Here is a 23,785-nt window from a genome sequence, read left to right on the forward strand (position 1 = left end):
GACTGGGGTGCACAGCAAGGCCCAATCTGTTTCAGGATTTTGTGGCAACTTCTGTTCTTAATTATTTAATCAACTTAATCATACTGCATTTTAGTAATTTGTATAAACTCTAGCTACAGTCACAGACTGCAGGTGTATACTAAAGGTTTTACTGATCCAGTACAGGAGTGAACCAGTATAGTTTATAGAGCGGCCAGAAAACTAAAAATAAGGTAAACTGGTTGAAACAAAAACCAGCATGTAGATTGGCCCTCCGGGACAGGAGTTGTGCACCCCTGATCGAGGATAAAAAAGACCTCATCAGCTGATTCATCACTGACATGTTTGATGTTCTCGTGGAGCCCCCTTCAGGTAGGCCCCTGTTACAACACTTGAGGAAGAACCCAATCAAAAATGTATCTGTCCATGTACATATATGAAACTGCTGGACTCATATATCGCTACGCTACCTCATGCCAGTTTAGTAGAATATAATCTTAATTTATCCTGTTTTATCTGGACACTTGGCTCTTTTGGGTTTTTGTTGCTTTGGTTTGCCTTTAAATTACAAAGACTAACAATTAACAATACAGTTTGCAGTATTTATAAGTGCATGCAAATATAGATTTAAATGTAGCATTTACTTTGTGTGGCGGCACGGATGGTGCAGTGGGTAGCACTGCCGCCTCACAGCAAGGAGGTCCTGGGTTCGAATCCCCGTCGGCCGGGGCCTCTCTGTGCGGAGTTTGCATGTTCTCCCCGTGTCTGCGTGGGTTTCCTCCGGGTACTCCGGTGTCCTCCCACAGTCCAAAGACATGCATGTTAGGCTGATTGGAGAGTCTAAATTGCCCGTAGGTATGAGTATGTGAGTGAATGGTGTGTGTGCCCTGTGATGGACTGGCGACCCGTCCAGGGTGTATTCCTGCCTTTTGCCCAATGTATGCTGGGATAGGCTCCAGCCCCCCTGCGACCCTGTTCAGGATAAGCAGGTTCAGATAATGGATGGATGGATTTACTTTGTGTGCTGAGTTTATCTTGTAAGGAGTGTTCAATCTTTAAACTTTAAATCTAAAGTTAGATTTAAAATCTTGAGTTATGGTAAGCCAGCCTGAGTTTGAATCTTTAAAGAAAATGTTATTACACTTACTGTTATTCCAATGGTCCAACATACATACACGAAATACGCTAATTTCAGGAAATATATGTACAAACATTCATTATTCATAGTATTTGTTGTATTTTAATTCAAGCCGAACCACAGTCACTCTAGTTGATGTGAGACCTTACATTGTATTCATTTATCAAACCATCTGCTCAGAGCAACTGATTGCGTATGTTGTGACAACGTAACAGAACGTTCACCTGCCAGTGCATTCCTATAGGAGCAAGGTGACATTGTTTACTCTACAACTGGGTTGTTTTGGGAGAAACATTAAAAAAATGTTTTTTAAACATTTACGCAATTTTTACTCATGTCCTTTCCTGCCACCTAGAGGCTGATGGGACTCAATACAACTCGATTTCTGTTGCCAGTTGTCTGTATCACAGATCTACGTGCAGTTAATGTGCTGTTGTACAGCCTAATAACTACAGTAATATATTATTTTTTTACAACCTTTATCCTGAATAATAATTATTAATTCAAATGTTTAGTTATGAATAGCCTTGTTTTAAATGAGCACATGATGAAAATTCCTCATATACTCAGTCAAATAAGTACAACTCCATGATTCCTGGTGGATGGAGAGGGTGACACTATGGTGCCATCCAGGAGGAATAATAGGGGCAGGGGTAAGGAGGCAGTTGGGAAATAGGATTGAATTTTAGCCAACTTGAGCTGAAATCGATGATTTGGCATTTCTGCTTTTCTATGAAATGTACACCACGATCAAAGTATTGGAAGTGGGATGGAGAGGTAATTCATTGCTTGTATCTTATATTATTGTGCATCTTCTGAAATCTCCATTAAGATTCCCGATAGCTCCTGATAACTACAGTCAGGTCCAGAATTATTGGCACCCTTGATTAAAATGAGCAAAAAAGACTGTAGAAAACAAATAATACCATTACTCAGATATATTGTAAGTTTCCAACAAGTGGAAAATATTTTACTTTATTAATCATGCAATGGAATTGACCAAAATTTCTTTCCAAAAAAAAAAAAAAAGGTTTCACAATTACTGGCAGCCCTGTTTTTAGTACTTGGTTCAACCTTCCCTGGCAAGGATAACAGCACTGAGCCTATTTCTATAATGTTTAATAATGTTGGAGAACACATTTGGAGGGATCTTGGACCATTCCTCCAAACAGAACCTTTCAGATCCTTCATATCCTTAGGTTTGCGCCTATGGACTGCCCTCTTCAATTCAGACCACATGTTTTTGATAAGTCCGGAGACTGAGATGGCCATTGCAAAACATAGATTTTGTTTTTACGGAACCATTTCTGTGTTGATTTTGAAGTATGTTTGGAGTCATTGTCTTGTTGGAAGGTCCACCTACAGCCTCTCAGCTTCCTGGCAGAGGCAACCAGGTTTTTGGCTAAAATGTCCTGGTACTTTGTGGAATTCATTATGCCATTGATCTTAACAAGAGCCCCTGGACCACTGGCAGCAAAACAGCCCCAAAGCATCAATGATCCACCACCATATTTGACGGTAGGTATGAAGTGCTTTTCCTTGTATGCATCCCACACCATACATGCCGATGGTGTACATGTTGGTTTCTCACAGTAAGGGCTTTCTTCGTGCAACCCTTCCAAAGAGCCTGTTGGTATGGAGGTGGCATCTTATGGTTGATTTTGAGACTTTGTGACCCCAAGACGCAACTAAAGCCTGTAGTTCTTCAACTGTGGTCCTTGGGTTCTTCTTTGCTTCCCTCACCATCTTCCTCACTGTGCGTGGGGGCAACACATACTTACGTCCTCTTCGTGGAAAGTTTGCAACTGCTTGAAACTTTTTGATTATTGCCCTACCAGTGGTTAGTGGTATGTTTAACCGTTTATGTATTTTTTTTGTTCCCATTACCTGACTTGTGTAGGTCAACAACCATCTGTCTCTTTTGATTTGACAGTTCTTTGACTCTCCCCATGGTAATGGATGACAAAGGGATTTTACATGTGTGTTACCTCATTTTTATACCCTAGGAAAACAGCAAGTGATGGTAAGACTGAGATTAACTTAAATAAGTAGAATTTAACTTTGTTTGGTTTTATTTAAAATAATCTTTAAGGGTGCCAATAATTTTGACACCTACATTTTTCATAAAAAATTGTATTACTCAATAAAAAGAAAAGAAAAATTAGATTATGATAAAAATATATAGTTTTCCCATATGTTTGGACATAAAATATCGCTCATTATCTGTGTTGTTTATACAGCCTTTTTTGCTCATTTTCATCAAGGGTGCCAATAATTCTGGACCTGACTGTAGGTCTCCATTTGGACTTGGGGGAGGGGCTTCCTCAAAATGAGGAGATTTCTAAAATGAATGGTCTCATGGTATAGGTATAGGCACTCTAACCCCTTTGACCCCTCTGTCCACCACCCTGCGCTATCATGGTACCAGCTCAGCCAATTCTGCCAGAGACAGATCCGAAGCCGCTGAATGAATGTGCGTATTCTACATTTGACCAGACGGTGGTGCTGTTAGTCTATGATACTGCTTCACACAGACATTTCCAGAGTGTCGAAATTCATGGGGCACTGAGGGACACATACAACAAATCTGTTCCATTTCCTCACACTCATCTGTCTCCGGCTGCATTTACACAATATTTATGTAATGTCCAGTTATTGTACTGAACCTTAAATAGTCTTGTGCAATGACTCTAGCCTGCCAACTCCAGGGCTGTGCGGGTATCCCACTTGGCAGCTCAGAGGACTGAAAAACAGATCCAAATAATTGCTCCTTAATACACCACTGTCGACAGATAAAAATATGGTGATGCTTACAGTGAATAAAGGCTGATGGGTTAAAAATCATCACAGCTCATAAGCACCCAATGCAAAAAAAAACATTCAATTAGCATTTTGTCAGCAACTCTAGGTGGGGTCAAGAATGTGATCTAACCTGTTACACGTTACAGGCAATCAGCTTCCCGTGAAGGGAGGCTTGCATACATACCAACTGTTCGGTCCAGGCCCACTATACATGTAATATGGTCAGTCTCTTCAGCACCTTGTTGTGATTTAGAGTGGGTGTAGATTCCAGGGAACATCCATGATTTGCTGACTAAATATGGAAGAGAGTGTCAGTTTGATACACAGCATTTTGCTACCAAGTGTTTTCTCGCTGGCTTTGTTATTATTAACAAAGGCAAGAGTAGAGGTGTTAATTTTAGACCTGCTTGGTTTTGCCTGGGGAGCTTAACTGGGTTCTGGGTAACTTTGTTTTGGGAACAATCAAGATTGTAATCAAGTTGTGGGCAAAAGAGGATGTTATGTATCCAGATTAATTTATGATTTATTTATCCTCCTTGGAAAGTAGTTAGTACGCTACTTCAGAAATGCCATATACGTAACTAAAATGGTTAGTTGCAGCTGCTTGATAATGAAAAAAGACTCAAGGCACTCTTCTCTAATACAAATATAAAAAAGCCTTGCAACATATCCATGAAGGAAATTACATTTAAAAACATGTTAACTACCTTTGTGTTTTGGATTACTTAGCCTTTGTCAGGGTGTTAGGTTAGTTGTTGTTTTTGTTGTTCTTGTTTTCTCAATGGATGCCTGAAATGCTGTTCTAAAAAAAAGTGGCATTGCCTTAAGGAAATGTTATGCTATTATTATCATTCACTAAGTAAAAACGACACAGAGAATGGCCCCATTTTCCTTTAATATGTCTTCTTCATTGTGTACGGCTAAGATATACTATGTGCATAGCTCAATGAACACCATTTTTAGACGGGCATTGCAGAGGTCGATCTTTATTTAAAAGAATTTACAAATAAAAAAAAAAAGACTAACAAACAAATACAGATTTACAAATCATACTGAAACAGCCAATTAACAAAAATGGGTAGGAAAAACATGAATAGAAATTGGCACAGATTATACAAATCCAAAAAAACACATGGAGCTGTCTCTGTCAACACTGGAGTTGACAAGTTAGGTTTATCTGACTGTTAGAAGGTTTTTTAACAACCATGAGGCAACTCTTATCTTCATTGCTCTTTTCCAATTAATAATGTAAAGGGAAACATAGCATAATTAATGAACTGCTTAAGAGCAATCCCTCTTGAAATCATGCAGGGTTTTTTTGTTTGGTTTGGTTCCTGATAATTATCAACAGGAGATGGAGAGAGGGGACGTACTACACAGTGCTGTGAGCAGTAAGACTGTCGGTTACTCAATCATCACTTAAAAAGCAGAGTATAAGAATACAAGAAGCAGACTTTCGGCTTTTTACACCGACTTATATTTACAGTTTCTGTGAAAACAAGTATATAAGTGTGCAAATGGCTGCACAAATGAATTAATAAGAAAATTATCTTTTAGGAATTATAGGAACCTAAGGAGTGTTGCTGGCTTGAAGCATAACTTTTCCGGATGACGGACTGAAGATATACAGGTGGCAGTTACTGTATGATGCCAACAACCAACCAATAGGATTCCCTGTGCTCTGAAAACTTTGGAATCAATGGTGTTGCTGTGCCATAAAACACTGTAGCAATGTGACATTGTTGTGTTTTGGTTACCATCCCTTTTTAAAGTACCTGAACAAGAAAATAGTGGAGGGAGGATTTACCTTATCTTAATTTTATTGAATATAACAGAATTGAATTTGATGCTTTTCAATAAATCACATTAATTACAAAGAGATTGAGTTAAATGTGAAAGATCTGATATAATTGAATTTGAATCATTGTGGAACAATTTATTGTCATTTTAATATAATGTAATGACATGTAATACAGTAATATAATTCAAATCACTCATAATTAAATACAATAACACCGCATTAGACACAGTAAACGATTATAAAGGTGACCAGCTTTGAAAACATTCAGTAGTTTCTAGATAAGTTCTCATTCTCCACTTTTTCTTGTTCATTGTAAACCTTCATTTTGAAGTTTTAATCTAGACACATGTCAATCTTAGCTTTGAGACACACTGTTTTAATGTAATTCTGAATGCACAGTGTTTTATTTCTGTACTGTTTTAAAAAATATTCTGTTCACGAGTGTAACTCATTAAATTGAACAAAACACACACATGCATGCACGCAAGCATGCATGCACACACACACACACACACACGGACAGACCTCTGCATAGACCCTTCAGATTCAATGATCATACAGTATGGCTCACCCTATGCACACTAATCAGCTACATGCATCATTATTGCAGTCGTGTGTGCTTGTTGGTTTTGGAAAATCTTCCATCTGGGGCTCAAACAGCTTATTCCAACGAACGCACCTGAGAAAGCTAACACTGAAATCACAGGGCAATGCTTATCTCCCAGTAGGGAGGAGATTAAAGCTTCAGGTCCACAAAAACCCACAAGCAAGTTAGAATGGCCAACAACACCATCTCCTATAGATTGTGTTTGTTTTGATTATTGGTAATCCCGGGCATTTAGAGCCATATTTAATCTTGTTTCTCATTTCCATTTTGCTCTTGGGTTTTCCGGCATTAACCGGATAAGGTGTAACCTTGCGGCACGAGAGACCGTAGTGAGTGAGGTGATGTCATCATCCCCATCCATTTCACCCCATTCATCAACTGCTGATTTTCCAATAAAGTGTACTGCTGCAGATCACTTAGAGGAGGATCGATTTACAACCCTGGGGCTTGTAAAAAAGAAAAAAAAAGAAAACACACACACACAAGGATGGGAAACGTCGGCTGGTTTCCGGAAATCCCCACCCAGAGGGCCTGGATTTGTGGGAATCAGTGCACACTGTGAAATGTGGAGGTGTGTCCCGGCACGCCTCAGTGGGGCGCACTCTCTGGGTCGTGCCCAATGAAAATGCGGCTCCCCAGGGGGTCTCTGCGTGGGCGGAGGGCTGAAGCGTGTCTGGGGTTTTAGGCCGTGTTCTGCCGCCTCTTCTTCTGTGTGGCCCAGGGCTGCGGACCAAGAGCAGCGTGTGCAGGGGGGGAGGGGGTTCGGTTTGGTGAGGGGAGGGGGTGGGGTTAGGAGACACACTGGTCAGCCCCCTCTCGCCCTGACTGAAGAGCGTGCTCAGTGCATCTCCGCTTCAGGGTGGGGGATTTGGGGGTGTTCCATGCCATCATTGTGGAGGTCCTCCTGTTTCTGCAAGCCCTGGACCTTGAGAATCAGCTCATTAATGAATGCCTGTGGAGAGAGAGAGAGAGAGAGAGAGAGAGAGAGAGAGAGATAGAAGTGGGAGAGCGGAGTGAGAAAGAGGAGTGAGAGAGAGAGAGAGAGGAGTGAGCAGGGGGTGCGGTTCAGGGGTTTTTGGGGGGCAGCCCAGCACTGTTGGTGTTGGGTTTGTAGAGGCCCACCTTGGGCCAAGCAGCCCTGCAGATTGTTTGACTCTCTGACAGAAGAACAGCAGGGGGGGCAGAATGAAAGGGTTGCTGTCATAGAGAGAAAACAGACTGACATTGTTGGCCATGTAGAGTCATTGTAGAGGGACGTGTCAGTTACGGCCTTCCACACCGTGTGTGTGTATGTGTGTGTATATGCATGTGCATGTTTGTATACTTCTGTGTATGTGCACTGCAGTGTATGTGTACATATGTGTATGTATGCGTGTATATATTTATGCATATGTGTGTATTTAGATACGTGTGTTTGTATGTATGTGTACATGTATTTGTGGGTATGTGTGTGTACACGTGCGTGTGTGTGTGTGTGTACATGCATGTGTACGTGTACATTTCAGAAAGAGTCGGGTAAAGCTGTGTGTGTTTGGGTGAAGAAGCTGTGTACGACTGTGTAAGTGATGGTTTGGAGAGCAGCACACTGTCAGAAAGAGAACATGCTGGCCCTGTGTATATTTCCACACACATCTATCCACCTGCCTGACACAAGAGGTCAGTGCGTAGAGAGAGAGAAAGCACTGCTATAAAAGGAGACAAGTGGGCAGGGGGCAGGCCACGGAGAAACTGTAACTTAGACGTGAACAGTGCTGGAGGCTTAGTGCAAGTTGAAACCCCAGTTTAGCCACGATAAGATCCACACAACTGTTGGGCCCTTGAGCAAGGCCCTTAACCCCACATTGCTCCAGGGGGGATTGTGCCCTGCTTAATCAAATCAACCATAAGTCACTTTGGATAAAAGTGTCAGCTAAATAACTGTAATGTAATGTAAGGCAAGGCAAGTACAGGGGCCACAAAGCAAAAATCCTGCCTTGTTTTTCTTCCAAATTAGAGAAAAACAAATACCATTGTGCTCAACTGCCAAGAAATGCTGCGTTGTTCTACACACTGACGAAGACTGGATGTCGAAATGTTTGTGGTTTTGTTCCCCTGCTACTTCACATTAAAGAAGTGATTCACTGTAAGTCATGTGTGCGTATCTATGGGTGTGTCCCATTACTCTAAAAATGCATCCTCCTTTACTGCACTACCACTGTGGAGATTACAGCAAACTTGAATCCCCACCAATTATGGCAAATATGTATTTAGCGAAATTTGTGTATCATTCAATTGTGTGTCATTATTATCACATATATCACTGTAACCAAAGACTAGAATGCTTACAATGGATAACAGTTCATTTTGTGCCTCATATCCTACAGACAAATTAATTAAAGATGGGGAAGCAGGTTTATTTATTTATTTATACATTAAACCAACTTGGAGCCGTCGCCTAAAAAAGCATGGCAGCTACTATTTCAATATGTGAACATGCATGAATGAATTTATTCAACCAACAATTTCCAAATTACATAGGCCTATTTCAAGTAGTGACATATCAGTTTCACTAATCTACAGAAATGTTTATGAATTAGATTATGTGAGATGCAAGCAATTGACAATAGAACGTAGGCTGTTATAGTAGCTGAGAGTATACGTAGGTCTACAAAGTACTCATCAGTATTGGACACATCATGATTCTGGTATTATGTCAGCTTAAATTGTTATGTTTATGTAGGTTCATGTTTTTACAGGCTACTGTATCCTACTATGCTCTCACTCAACCTGACACTTGCTTTTCACTTTGAGGACTGGTAATGGTTACTTTAAAGCCTGACTGCCAAGCAAAGGCACATCCCCATGCTTTATATCAAATTGACAATTTTATTAAACCAAGTACAGTCTGGAACAGCCACTGGCAATTTTGTTTTGGCAACATTTGAGTGATTGTGTTTGGTTAAATAAAACAATATACGTATTTCTTCTGAAATTATCTCATGGCAGCTCATCTCTGAAGCTGTCTATGACTTCACTAGCTCTTGAAAACAAGTCCATTCTAGCTAATTTTGACTTGGAAATGTGCCTGTTAATGGTATCTGTTTTGGAGTGAGATCATTAGAGACAAAAGGCAATTTTATTAAATCAACCATAACCACTCAACTGTACAAAACAAAATAATCAGTAACCGTGTTCATATGTTGGATTGATGCACTGAGTTTGAACTATTACATGAGGTATTTTGTTATTCAAATTGTGGCAAAATTTGAATAACAAAAATAGCTTCCATATGGACTGGCAGCAATATTTTCTGTATTCTAATATATTTTCAATGTGTAACAGAAATATTAATATTAATATTAATTAAAACTGATAAGTACTTGCTCCCTTTTACAACATGGTATATGTGGTTGTGGAGAGGTTTTATCTCCACCACATCCACTAAACAGAGGGAAACAGATACTCACTTCTGTGTTGTTACTGCAGGTGTGAAGAATGTCCTGAAAATCAAAAGACAATTGTCTATTACTCTTTCAATCTTATTTTGCATAGACACAAGAATGTGATGAAGAAACATGACTACCGACTAGATGGCAGGGGGATAAATGTTGTGTAAGGGTGTATGAGTGTGTCTGTGTTAAGGCCTGTATCTACATGGTTGTCCTACATACCACTGTTCATCCATCTCTTTGGATTCCATCATCTTGAGTTGCATGATGGGAATTCAAATAATCCAAGGGGTAATGCGACTCTGCACAAGCTTCCCTTATTAGATCCTGCCAGTCTGTGGCCTAGTGGTTAAGGTATATGACTGGGACCCGGAAGGTTGGTGGTGCAAGCCCTGGTGTGCCCACGATAAGGGGCAACTGTCCCCTGCTTAGTCTAATCAACAGTATGTTTGGTTGAAAAACTGTGGTTAAAAGCATCAGTTATACCACAAAACAAAATAAAAATTTGACAGCACATCTGAGTGGCCGGCACCAGAGAAATTAAATATAAGCAATGGACACCCCATCAAAGTTTCTCAGAGTTAGCACGTTAGCACGGCACCTTTAGCTTGCACACCCTCTCCTCATCACTTGGCAGGTCTAGCAGCTCGTCGATATTCACCTCCTCCGGCATGTCCTCTTCCTGCAGAAAGAGAGGCAGGCTATTATACAATCAAGACCGTCTCCAATTAGTGACGGTGTCCTGCTCTTGTAATGTGTGGACTGGTGACCTCTCACTATCAGGTTATCATTGAACCACTGATCGCTGTCTTTTCTGTGAATAGCTAATGATGACAGTTGACAGAACCTGGCACAGTAGCTCCTCCAATCCCAGGGCTCACATGACCTCACCCTCCCATCAGATCCTCCTCCATTAGAGAGACAGAGTCGTTCCGTTGAATTCCTTCTCCCCACTGTTTACTTCATTCCAAGTGTAGAAGATCCAAGGTCACCATTTACCTGGGACCACATCTTCCCCGGTGTAGCAACAATAAGACAGCCCTTAACCCTACATTGCTCCAGGGGAGGATTGTCTCCTGCTTAGTCTAATCAACTGTACGTCGCTCTGGATAAGAGCGTCTGCCAAATCTCCATGTCTCCTCAGTGCAATATTCCCCCATTCTGTGTATCTTCTCTTTTTCACAGTAGTTGAACAACATAAAGGCAAGGTAGTCAAGATCATTCCTACTGAATTCCCTCCAGCTTACCTGGACCCTCAAACACACTTATTTTTATTTTACTAAGTTTACACAATATTCACTTCCTCATTCAACCAATACATATTAGAAGGAAAGTATTTATACTAAAAAACAAACATATGAACACAGTTTGTTTTGTACAGTTGAGTGGTTATGGTAATAAAATTGCCTTTTGCTCAAATGATCTCACTCCAAAACAGATATCATTAACAGGCACATTTCCAAGTCAAAATTAGCTAGAATGGACTTGTTTTCAAGAACTAGTGAAGTCATAAACAGCTTCAAGAGATGAGCTACAATGAGATAATTTCAGAAGAAATATGTGTATTGTTTTATTTAACCAAACACAATCACTCAAATGTGGCCGAAACAAAAAATAAAAAAACTGCTACACAATACACCGATGAACAGTGAAGAACTGTGGGATACTTATCAAAGGTGCACAACTGGCCCTTAGTGACCTCTACATCGATCTCTCCATGGCTAACTACAGTGAAATTAAAGATACTAAACAAATAGCCTAAGAGATATGTACATCTGTCTAGTCCCACAAAATCTCATTTTTTGTGGGAATTTAACTCAAGATTAAGACCTCATCCCTGAGGTCAGATCATATTTTTATTCTTAACCTTTACTCTATATTTAGCAGATCTATTTGTCGAGAGTGACTTGCACACTTTACATTTTTAATGCTGTCCATTAATATAACTGAATTTCCACTGCTGCTGCATTATTAGTGAGGTCATAAATGATGATCACGCGTGTCCATATGAAACATGAGCACCCAAAAAGGTTTGACTCCACTCCAAACCACCTAAGCAGGCAGCATGTGTGTTTGACTCAGTGTGTGTGTGTGTGTGTGTGTGTGCAAAGATTCACCCTTCCTGAAGACAAGCCCTACGCTGGGTCATTCAGCTGAGGTCATTGTTCTCCTGTTCAATTGAACAGCTGTCCAACCGAGCCTGGCAGCTGTCACTCATGGGTGCCTCCAGATCAATTGTGTGTGTGTGTGTATGTGTGTGTGTCTCTCTCTCTCTCAACTCTCTCAGTCCCCTCTGCTAGGGCCTTCTCACTCTGCAGGCTACAGAAAACACTGAGCAGAATACATAAACGTGCATTACACTGTTTACACTGATTGTTTGCATGCCCTCTGAAAATTCCAGCCTTCACGCGACAGTGATTATCAGGTTCTATGCAACGTGATGATGCTTTGGGCAGAACTGTATCTGCTGTAGTGCGGAAGGGACAGAGCATGGGGCTCTAGGCCCAGCCAAGACATTTTACATCAACTGCCTCAGTGCAGGAGTGTGGCCAGTATGGTCTACCTTTCCCACTAGTGCAACCACTACCACTGCTATAACTACCACTACTATTACTACTACTACTACTACTAATGATAATAATAATATATATGAAAATATTGATAATTAATGTACTCCCCAGATTCAAGGGTCAGCTGGTAACATCATACCATTGACTTTCACCTTACAGATGTATGCAGGCCAACCAATGGCTGCAAGCATGCCTATATCCTGTAGAGCTGGAGGGAAGTGACTCCCTAACTGTGCGGAGACTGCACGAACAATCACAACCTGGAGACAATCACAAAAAAGCCCCCATGAGGTGCATCAACAAACAGAGACTGTCCACAGCCAGCAAAGTGCAAACGGTGAGTGAGTGACTGCAATGAAAAGTGAGTGAGAAGTGGTGTTTCTCCAGCAGGAAAATACAGTACTGATTCTCTGACTGGGGTGGATTCACCATAAACAGTCATGCTCTGATTGCAGAGTAGTCAGTGTTTTATTTTTAGCTTATTTTTGGAGCTTTCTTTGATTAATTCATTCTCATAACCAGGATGACTTGTAGAGCTTTGGTTCTCTGAACTTTTTGTACAGCACAGGATGTCTGAAATAAAAAATACAACTGCAAAAAAAAAAAAAAACCTGAAAAAAACACAGCTGTAGGGATGTCATTGTGTACTGAACTGAGGCCATTGGCAAAAAAACGAATACTTCTACAGATTCATTGGGCAAATGAGGAGGACACTGTTTGGGTCTTCAAGCCAAAACACTGCTTCCTCATAAAATACAAACCGGAGCTGACAGAAGGAAAACAGAAACCTGGTTTCAGAACTCACTGTCCAGTGTTCAAACTATCACTGTCTCCCCCCTAGTCACGCAGTCAGTAAGCCTTCAAACTATCACTGCCCCCCCCCCCCCCAGTCACGCAGTCAGTAAGCCTTAACAATATCACTCTCTATTGCTGATGTACAGAGAGACGCTACCTCAAACCCTGTTCTGATCAGTGCTCGTATTTTACACACAGTAACTTTACCCACGGATTGGTGTGAAAACTGATCCTGGATCTGCTGTTAGGATACAGCGCACTGAAGCCCAGGCAGGTGAAACATGACCCATCGGTGTATCACCACAGTCCTCCAGCCTCGTGCATTAAGGATCAATTATACCCCCCTCTAGCCAGGTGTCTATTTAGCACTGTTTATACTCCAAATGCCTATGCTGTTTTTCTTTTCTATAGGCCTTTTTTTGCCTTTAGACATCTGCGTATCTTTGATAAACAGCTAAGACGATGTGCTCTTTGTCATAACCGTTCAGATGCAAAACATACTGTATGTATTTACCTTTTTAAAACATATTTACTATTATATTTATAATGCATACTGACATGAGTCAGCACTGCTCATTTTGCCATTGTGAAAACGCTCTTCACAGCCTCCTGGTTTTGTGAAGATGAAGACTTTATTTCTGATAATGGCAACATGGTAGCAGGACGCCCAGATTAATTTCATGACTTTTCATTTAAATGTCCCCTTTATCTCTGTTTTACCCAACTCATAGCAGCTCCTCTCCAAACGAAATAGTGTAACCTCCCTCCCTCCCCCACCCCCTCGCAGCACACAACAGTGGATCCCAGAAATACATTACATCACATCACATTAATAGCACCCATGCAGGGAAAAGCTACTTCTTTTTTTCTGAGAAATTCACAACATTTGTATTAATTCCGGGGAAATTGTATCTGAAAATAATTCTTGAAAATGCTGTATGTAATACTTGTGGTTACCATATACTAAAAACCTTTTTCACAATTAAGTTTTATTTACTGCAAATTAACCAAATCTGAAATAACATTCCTATGTACAGGTTATTTTTAAGGAATATGAAACAATACAGAAACTGCTCATGCCTGAACCATATAGGTTCATCTCCTTTGTTAATCAGGCAATAAGCCAAAAGGCCATCAATCAATAGAATAACAGCATAAGAAGGCTATTTGTCTAGACAAAAGGATAATTCAGAAAATGCTCTGAAAATCTAAAAAGCGCTCTACTGTTCAATGATCTGTGGCATAACTTGTCTATTGCTTTTACCTATTGTAAATCATTGAGAAGAGACAAGAAACCAGGTGTATTATCTAGGCATATCTGCCATGATTCAGACAGTGCTGCTTAAATAATTCCAAACATATCTGTAATGACAAAAAAGAGGTGGGTCATCAAACAACATATAACATAGTATATTGTCAGAGAGAAAATAGTGATTCCTGTACATGAATATTGCTTACTTTCTTTTAAATCCACCTCTGAATTATTATATTATGAAGTTTGTTCACAGCTATAGCAGGTTTGTGAGCTAAGCCCAAAAAGGTTCTCATACATAACCCAGGCTTATTTTTTCAAAGTCTGAATGTGTTGTTCATAGTTGTTTGTAGTTCAGAGGTCTAGGATGAAAACTAGACGTTCGCAGAATACTATTGTCATCGGTGGGTTTATAATACAGAGTGGTAGACAAGTTGTAGGTTTGTGCTGATGACTCTGACAGAAGTGAGTGACTTTTGTTTTATGACATCACAAGCAGAATAGCAAGGTACCCAATCAAAACACGGATCCCAGCATGTGACTGGACAGTGGGCTGGACACAGAGACTGTATTTCCCTGGTAAACCGCTGACCGTAAGTGCCACAGGGAACTTTTTTTCTCTTCTGGCTCTGACAGCGCAGCCTAAAGGTCAGTTAGAGTAGATCCAAGCCACACGCACCCACAGGGCTGACCTTTCTTTCAACTCCAAATGCCACAAACAGACACGCGGACCACCATAGATGTTCTTCCTAAGTTCCATCTATGAGGAAAAAGGGTGCTATGTGCTTTAGACTTGAGACCTGAAGGGTTGTGAGTTCGATAGCTAGGTAAGGGGGATGTATGTGCAGTACATTTGGGTGAGGGGCTTTAATTAAATTCTTGCAAACAAAATGTGGCTCTGTAATGGGATTCACATAAGGCTTACTGGATATACACTCATTGAGCACTTTATTAGGCTTATTTATTAGACTTATTAAGTCTTCTGCTGCTGTAGCCTATCCACTTAGAGATTTCAGAGATGCTCTTCAGCATACCACTGTTGTAATGTGTGGTTATTTGCGTTACTGTCACCTTCCTGTCAGCTTCACCCAGTCTGGCCCTTCTCCGTTGACCTTGCTCATCAACAAAGCGTTTCCGTTCACAGAACTGCCACTCGCTGGATGTTTTTGGTTTTTCGCACCATTCTGAGTAAACTCTAGAAACTGTTGTGCATGGAAAACCCAGGACATCAGCAGTTACAGAAATACTCAAACCAGCCCGTCTGGCATCAACAATCATGCCACGGTCAAAATCACTGAGATAAAAAAAATTCAGAATTCTGATAGTTGATGTGAACAGTAACTGCATGATTTTATGCCGCCACACAATTGGCTGATTAGATAATTGCATGAATATGTAGGTGTACAGGTGTTCTTAATAAAGTGCTCAGTATATGGGACAACACCTATGTACTGTATAATATAAAATAATGGTAATAATAATCCTCATGAATGGACAAAATGACATAAAAATCCAGGGGTGGTTAAGGTACATGATTGGGATCTGGAAGATTTGTGGTTCAAGCCCCAGTGTAGCCACGATAAGCTGATAAGCTGACTCCTGCTTAGTCTAATCAATTTTGGATCTCGCTTTGGATTTATTTGGAAGCTATTATTATAATTATGAACTATAGAAACAAATGGTAAATGGGTTCTATATGAAAATCAGTCTGTGAGTTTAATATGGTCACTAAGGAAAGGATCTCGTAGAAAGCAGTGAAAGACAGCGAAAGAGGAAGTGTCTAAAGAGGCAGCACCCTGTCACAAGCTTGGACGTTAGGTATTGTGCGATATTTCAGCTAATGTGAAAGCCTGTGTCCATCAGCTCCTATGCCATGAAGAACTCAGCAGGCCAGCTCATTCAGCTCTGCAGCGGCGGAAATCTCCTCCGAGGGTGGAATGTAGTCCTCGTTATTTCCAGGCCAGTGGGTTGTGGGTAATGTGGTTACGTTTGCTTGGATTCTCTGGTTGGCGACTCGCTGGCCTGCCTGCGGTGCATCCAGTCGTGGACCGTTTTTCTTCCATTTTGGCTATTCGCCTGCCCGCTGTGCACGCGTGTGCGAGTGTGTCACGTCAATAAGCCTGCCAAGCCAAAATGTTTACAAAAGGGTGTGGTTCAGAACAAAAGGATGTTTAGCCACATAGTGGAGTATGCTGCGATTCAAAAAGATACATATCACGGTGAAACCAAGAACTTTATTTGCACCGGAATGCAATGGCTGTGATGAGATAACATTTTATCCAATGGCCATTGTTACCTGGTGATATTAGACACAGACACTGAAAGTTCCCTTGAAAACTTGGCTTTTTCTGATAGCAAGATTTCAAGGGAAACCTACCATGCAGAAGTGCTATCTGTATCCTCCAAAATGATAGTAGAAATGTCCATGTTCACCAGTGCGATGAACATTTGTACTGATGTGTTCCCTGCAACCGATTCTATGGAACCCTGTACAGAAGCTCTTGTGTCAGAAAATGGCTGTTCCTGGCATTGCGCTGTGTGGGATAAAATGTTCAGTTCCTGTGCAACTACTCTTTTTTTCCATACTACTCTTCCGTTTTGTGTGCTCACAGCTACCATGTAGATCCGGCTGAACTGTGACTCAACTTTGACAAGTCCCCCAGCGTGGGCAAAATGGCATTGTTCCAACAACATTTGTTGACTTGCATTGACCTTTGAAACTAATTGACATTGCGCAGATGTGACACTGCCTTTAGGACGTGCGCATTCAAGCAGTTTTGGAAATCAAATAAACCCTGCCGCCTTTATGTGTCCGAATTGCCAACAGCAGTTTAAAGGAACCCGTGCCATTGATTTTCAACAGCTCAGTCACAACATTATTCGTGTCATTCATGATTTCAGCAAAAAACCCATATCCAGGCAGACAAATCAAATCTGAATTGTCTACAGTTGAACAGACTCAATACTAATGTAGCAGTACTTGTGGGATTATAGACAGGAGTCTATAAGAGTAAATACTATCTACACATTGCTGCTGTACTCTTGCACCCTGAAAGTATAGTAATGTTCTATTTGGGCACAAATTAGTATGTATTCCAAGCAAAACAGGTACTTATTAATTATATATTGCTGGCTAGGGCTACAATTGTTTGTACCTATTAGGTACTACCCCAGCGACAAGCATTTGTACCTTTTTGTTTTCGTACCTTTATTTCTGAAATCCCAAAGATGTTTTATTGTGGAATCGGCAGAACAATGTTTTGACTGCAGACATCTTTTTCAGGTTACAGCCAGCTCTTTATCCAAAGGGGAAAACATTCTGTTGTGTTTTGAATGTTCCATCTATTGAACAGAAATGAAAATTCACACGTTTTAATATGTTTCGCAATTCATCTCACACGTTTCATGGACGATGTTTAAAGCAAGTAATTGACCACAGTATAAAGACTGCAGTGTTCTGCAACTGGATCAGTGTTTTTCTGTCTTAAAAGAATTGAACAACAGTTATCTGTTTTGAGTCACCTGAACAACCTTTTGGCGCTCTGTAATAAGTTATGAGAATAACGGTTAGGTGCTCCGTTTTAAAAACATCTGAGTAAAGTTGTTGTGCTGTTGGACATGTCCCTGAGATCCAGGGAAAATAGGAAAAGTAAGTGCTGCCCAACCTGCTGCCCTGCCCTGAAATGGTGCTGAGAGCTTCAGTCCAACCACACTCACTCTGCTGAAGTCAGCAGTCTGTGCCACTGTGTCTGCTGCAGGGGTACATTACTGGAGCCATTTCCTTCCCTTCTGGCCCCTGGGGTCCCAGGCCTGCTGCTCCTATGCAAATGGAGAGCTTTCATTCACCCTGCTGTCCAAACCACACTAGTCTCATGGCCTGAAAACACACACCACGTGCAGGACAACAACAGCTTCAGCTGTTTCGTAAAAAATAAAAAATAAAAAATAATAATAATAAAAAAATAAATAATAATAATAATAAACTTGGGATTTTCTGAGCTCTATTTTAATATTTCTTCAGAAAGCATTGATAAGGTAGGATCAGTATCATGTTTTGTTTATTTCTGTTTTTGAAATGCTTTAACACTTCATGGAGGCCACTGGCAAGAAATAAACTGTGAATGTGCAGATACCGTGGTGGCAGATGTGGGCTTACAAGACAAATAGCTGTGCTCCATACACGCAAGCACGACCACACTGTAATGTTAATCTTGGCTTTGATTACCCAAGGAGGAAGACTGCTGGCCTTTCCTAATGAAGTTGCAGATAAACAGTGTGAATACTAAGAGTGGGGGAAGAGGGGAAAGATGGTGGGGTAGGGAGTAGGGAGGGGCTGTGTGTGCACGTGGGGTGTGGGGAGGGGTTATATGATGGTCTTTGTGCAATCCTGTGACATATGGGCCGAAACCCCCCAGCCCCGCCCAGAGTCATCCAATGGATCAATCCTGGGACCATTTGCTGCCATGGCGATTTGCCGCGCAGGGAGAAATGCACGCGGAAGTGCTGGAGATCTCATTACCAGTACATCACATGGACTGCTCCCAGTTCAGCACCATACGCACACACCCGCACAAAAAAACATACGCTCTGTTTCCACACAAACATGCAAACAAATGGACTCAGGCACACACATACTGCATGAGCCCACACTCACAAACAAATACATGAAAACACACACTTGCCAACTGCCAACTATGACACTCAGACACACACACACACACACACACACACATACAACCATGGCACCTGGGAGTACCCAACATACACACACCCAAAAGAACCTGTCCTACACACCCAAAGTCCTTCTGATTATACCTTAAAATATAGCAGCAACAGATACTATTATCAGCTACAGCATCAAAGTACCAGTATATCAGCAGGGAGGGGCTCATCCGGGATACACCATTGGTATTTCCGCCACCCAACTGAACCTTCAAACTCAGCCCACCCTTCTGCTCACAGGATTTTCCAGATGGGACACTCCTGTTAAAAGCAGCGACAGCACTATTTGCAAGCTGCCTGGTCACAGCAGGCAGAAAGTATATTCTCTAAATGCTTGGAAAATATGCTAATTATGGGTTGCGGGTATTCGATTCTGTGTCTGTGCATACTTTGATACAGAGCACGTATGTCTTTGAAAGCGAAGTTAAAAATGCATATCAGGTTTAGTCATTTTGTATCTGCTTCCCTGAATGAAATCTAAGCAGATCAGACGCAGCTCAAACATCTTGTTGAACAGGATTTCTCTACCTTTTACTGTAATTTTCAGCCTTATAATCGCCACTGTAACTGATGAATTTCTCAGGCCTTGATTAAATTCCCTTAGAGCCATGAGAAAACACTGGGCTTTTATCTGACAAGCATGAAACTGCCAGCATTGTGAGTGTTGTGTATTTACTGTGTGTGATATACTCAGTATAGGTATACCTCACTGAATTAGGTACACCTGTACACCAGCTCATTAATGCAAATACCTAATCAGCCAACCAATTGGCAGCAGCTCAATGCATAAAAGCATGCAGACATGGTCGAGAGGTTCAGTTGTTATTCAGACTAAAGTTCACAAAGAGGAAAATATGTGACCTAAGTGACTTTGACCCTTCAATGATTGCTGGTGCCAGACAGACTGTTTCTAGCATCTCAGGTCTGATCTCCTGAGATTTTCACACACAACAAATAACTAGATTTAACAGAAAATGCAAAATAAAAAAATAAAAAAGCATCCTGTGAGCGGAAGGTCTGTTGGCAAAAATAAAGGTCAGTGGAGAAGAGCCAGACTGGTTTAAATTGACAGAAAGGTGGCAGTAACTAAGATAACCACATGTTGCAACAGTGGTATGCAGAAGAGCATCTCTGAACACACAGCACACATTGAAGTGGATGGGCTACAGGAGCAGAAGACCACACCAGGTTCCACTCCTGTCAGCTAAGAACAGGAAAGTAAGACTATAGTGGGCACAGGTTCACCAAAACTGGGCAGTTGATCCATTTTCTCTGGTTGTCTTTTTTTTCTTTCTTATTTCGGCAAGAAAAAATGGCAAGCCAAGAATCAAGACTTGATACTAGAAGTTGTCTTATACCTGCATTAAGGTATAATGGTGGAATGCACCTGATTAATCAGAAACAGCTGAGAAGCCAACTGTCCGATTACTTTTGGTCCCCTAAAACTGTGTGTGTGTGTGTGTGTGTGTGTGTGTGTGTGTGTAATTCCTACAGAGATATAGTTTGGTATTTTCATATTCTTTAAATCTGAGTTCACACCTCACCACACTTTGTAAATGTGTCTAAACACAGGCAACAGCTTAACATCCCACCACACTACAACACCTTGCAGTACTCGCGCCACACTCGGGCCAAACAGATTCTGCAGCAAAATCACGTCTATCAATACTCCCACAGTTTTCTCCTCAACAATGTCATTGTAATTCTCGGGTTGGTGGTTTTCGGGGTATGGGGAGGGGGTCAAAATGGTCACAATTCAGCTGCAGTCCACTCGCAGCGCTGTACCAGTAGCAGATTTACGCGCAACAGTGGCTCATTGTCAGATGGACAGAACAGGCTCTTCTCATCCGGCAGGAGCTGAACTCGCTGATTCACTGCACTGACTTTGCCGGGTCCCATCCAGCTAAGTGTTTCTTTTGAGGCCCATCTGTCATTCCAGTGGGGATCGACCCACCCAACCCCAGCCCAAAACTGCTGTGTGGAGGCAGACCAGGGTGTCCCGTTCAAGGGGAGTGATGCACTTCATTTTGAGCTACTTCTTAGTTAGCATGATGTCACCAACAATGAGACAAATATGAAACACTATATGAATCGTATATGTATTATATGAAATACTGCTACCTGGCGTGTTTCTACCTCACAATGGTGTGTGGAGTAACAGGTCCATCAATACTTCCAGCTGTTTGGATTAGGGCCATCAGCTGTCGCTCTGCTCAAGCTTCATAGAGCTTGACTGGCTATTCCCACAGGGAACCCATCAGAAGCCTTTATAATGTTATATATATATATATATATATATATAATACATCTTCAAACACCAGCAGTAGTGCTGATGCATGACTGGTCACCACCTATTCCTCAGTTCTGCCTGAATCAAACGGTGGTGTGTCTACAAGGTGGGAAGGGAAAACGTCTACGGGAGGTATTGATTGGGCATCATCACTACTTTTTCTGAACTGGGGACAAGCAGTGGTTGAAAGGCCAGGAAAAGCCAAGCCACCAGGTGCTGAGGGGTTTGTTTTGGACCCTGTGGCTAGCGGGTAAGCAGTCTCGCTCCCCGCCCACTGTTGGAGAAAGTTCTCCAGGTCCTGTGTTTCCTCCCCTCTCTAAGCGCTGAGCGCTGCCCATGTAAGGCTGTCCGAGCCTCAGCCAGGGCTGCCTCTTCATCTGGGAGCAATTACTGCCGGGCTCCTCCACATTTCCCAGGCAGACATGGGAACGCACCGCCCTTTCCCTAACGCAGGCGAAACCACCCCCATAAAGGGACCACACACAACAGAACAAGTTGCAGATAAATATTTAGATTTATCTTTGCACAATTTTTATTTAAAGGGACTGGGACTGAGGGACTCAATTAAGGGACTGAGGCTATCAACCTTCCATCCACTGTACCATGCTGTTTCCACAGGAAGACGTGTGTCTCCTTAGGTCGTGCCTAAAGTAACTAAATAATTCTACCTACTGCAGTACAATTCAAAAGGAAAAACCATGACCTGAAAGCAAACAGAATTTGTGGCTGCAACACCAGACATTTCGTGTCAGGTTAATTGTATGTAAGTCCTAAAGTTTTACTTTCCATTAAATGACCAATACCACGGGAGCAGACCTTCCCGAGGTTTCCTCGTATTGTCCCTCGCACGTGCTGTTTAGCACTAATGCGCCTCTTTGTGTGTCATAAAAATGTCAAACGGTCTAACAAATGAGATTGGTATTCCTAATACCGGAGTCACAGTTATTTAAGGGCTTTCTTAAGTTTGCGCACACACTTATCGTGTAACTGATTGTTTTTGGTTAGAAACCTCAGTTTGAGATGAAAAAGAAAAGATCTACCCGTTTTGTGAATTTGCCAGTACCTTTATCTCGGCTACGTGGAGATACGATTGTGGTTATTCGTTGTTTTAATGTGAATGTAAAGTAGCCTATATTCAATGCTGCCTCTAAACAGAATTTTTTTTTAATTTTTTTAAATTTTGATTATTAACTTGATGTAATGTAGCCTACCCAATAAAGTCGGATCACACCCATGTCTGCGAGACTCTCTCCTGTCTGCCAGTGTGTGACGAACACGCTATAACCCCAACCCCCTCCCAAATTAACATATTTGCTGGACAGCGACACTAAGATGTTTTCCAGCATCTCTGCCAACGAATATACGAGTAATCATTTATCTCCCCCCGCTTTATGCGTCTCGCTATCCATGTTCTAAAAGATTATTATCACGTGTAAAGACGCACCCTGTAACCGGGGGGCTTATTCCTGCAAATATAACTGTACATAGCGATTTATATCATTATTACTAGTCCAGCCTAAAAGTGTACTTAAATACTGCACTACAGTGGACAACATAGCCTCAAGCAACTGTCAAATCACTATATGTCATCTCGAGGAGGAGCTCATTGGTTAACTCATGGTGTACGAGTCCTTCTTAAATATCAGAAAAGGGCTCTCCGAGAACAGGTGATGGAGCCTCATCACTGTTTCAGGCAGAGAGGTTAGAATGACACTGCAACAAAAGGGACTCACCCTGCCCCTGTAAAGCTCATCCAACCCAGAATCAATCCATTTCTCCACGTCCAGTCGCCTTTGGAGCTCCTTTCTGTTGTACTTAACCGTCACCCTCGCTTGCCTCTTCTGCACACTGAGTCCAGGTTCCCTTGCCGCCCCACGATTCGGAGAGTGGACTTTGTTGTTACATCTCCTCCCGACCCGGTTCGCTGCCATCTCCAGCTTGGCTGACAGACAAACACACGCGCGCAAGGTGGGCTTCGACTGCGCTGCCAGTGCGCAAGGGAGATAGTAACACTAGGAACGTTCAAACTGAGTGGCGAGAAGAGAGATAATCTGCGCTGGGTCCTAACGCTTCCGCAGTAAAGGAACAGAACGACTTATTCGGGACGTTTCTACAAGAAGATGGTCTCTAAATATTTCAAAATAAAAAATGTGACTAAGAAGAGTCTTTGAAATGTGTGATGTGTGAACAAGAAAGTTAATCTTCTTTAAATTCTAATGGTTTCACATATTAGGACCCAAGTAATATAGCCCCATGTGAATCATAATACAGAGAAATTGTCATTTGCCATTATTTATTATACTTTATACAGTATATACATTATTTATTCGACCAAAAATAACAACAGAAGCCATATGTGAAAAAAATTAATGTGATCTTAGTTCTTCCAGAGCGCTCCAGA

At 41.5% G+C, this 23,785-nt stretch overlaps 1 protein-coding gene across 1 annotated transcript; it reads right to left on the reverse strand.

Moving 5' to 3' along the window:
* Window positions 1–4,889: 4,889 nt before the first annotated feature.
* ppp1r14ab (protein phosphatase 1, regulatory (inhibitor) subunit 14Ab) lies at window positions 4,890–23,399 on the reverse strand. The gene is made up of 4 exons (XM_061217541.1): window positions 23,118–23,399; window positions 10,357–10,437; window positions 9,774–9,806; window positions 4,890–7,279 (listed from the first exon to the last, which is right to left on the reverse strand). The coding sequence occupies exons 1-4, from the start codon at window positions 23,313–23,315 to the stop codon at window positions 7,166–7,168; spliced, it is 426 nt and encodes a 141-aa protein (XP_061073525.1). The 5' UTR covers window positions 23,316–23,399; the 3' UTR covers window positions 4,890–7,165.
* Window positions 23,400–23,785: the final 386 nt, after the last annotated feature.

The sequence above is a fragment of the Conger conger genome, chromosome 13 (genome assembly GCF_963514075.1).
Source record: "Conger conger chromosome 13, fConCon1.1, whole genome shotgun sequence".
NCBI classification, from domain to species: domain Eukaryota; kingdom Metazoa; phylum Chordata; class Actinopteri; order Anguilliformes; family Congridae; genus Conger; species Conger conger.

Bases quoted from the DNA above. Each gene is read 5' to 3' on its own strand.
- ppp1r14ab (XM_061217541.1), bottom strand. From the start codon at position 23,315: ATGGCAGCGAACCGGGTCGGGAGGAGATGTAACAACAAAGTCCACTCT. The intron at 10,438-23,117 runs GTGAGTCCCTTT...CTCTTTCTGCAG, and splicing joins ATGAGCTTTACAGGGGCAGG to GAAGAGGACATGCCGGAGGA. The intron at 9,807-10,356 runs GTGCCGTGCTAA...TTTGATTTTCAG, and splicing joins AGAGGGTGTGCAAGCTAAAG to GACATTCTTCACACCTGCAG.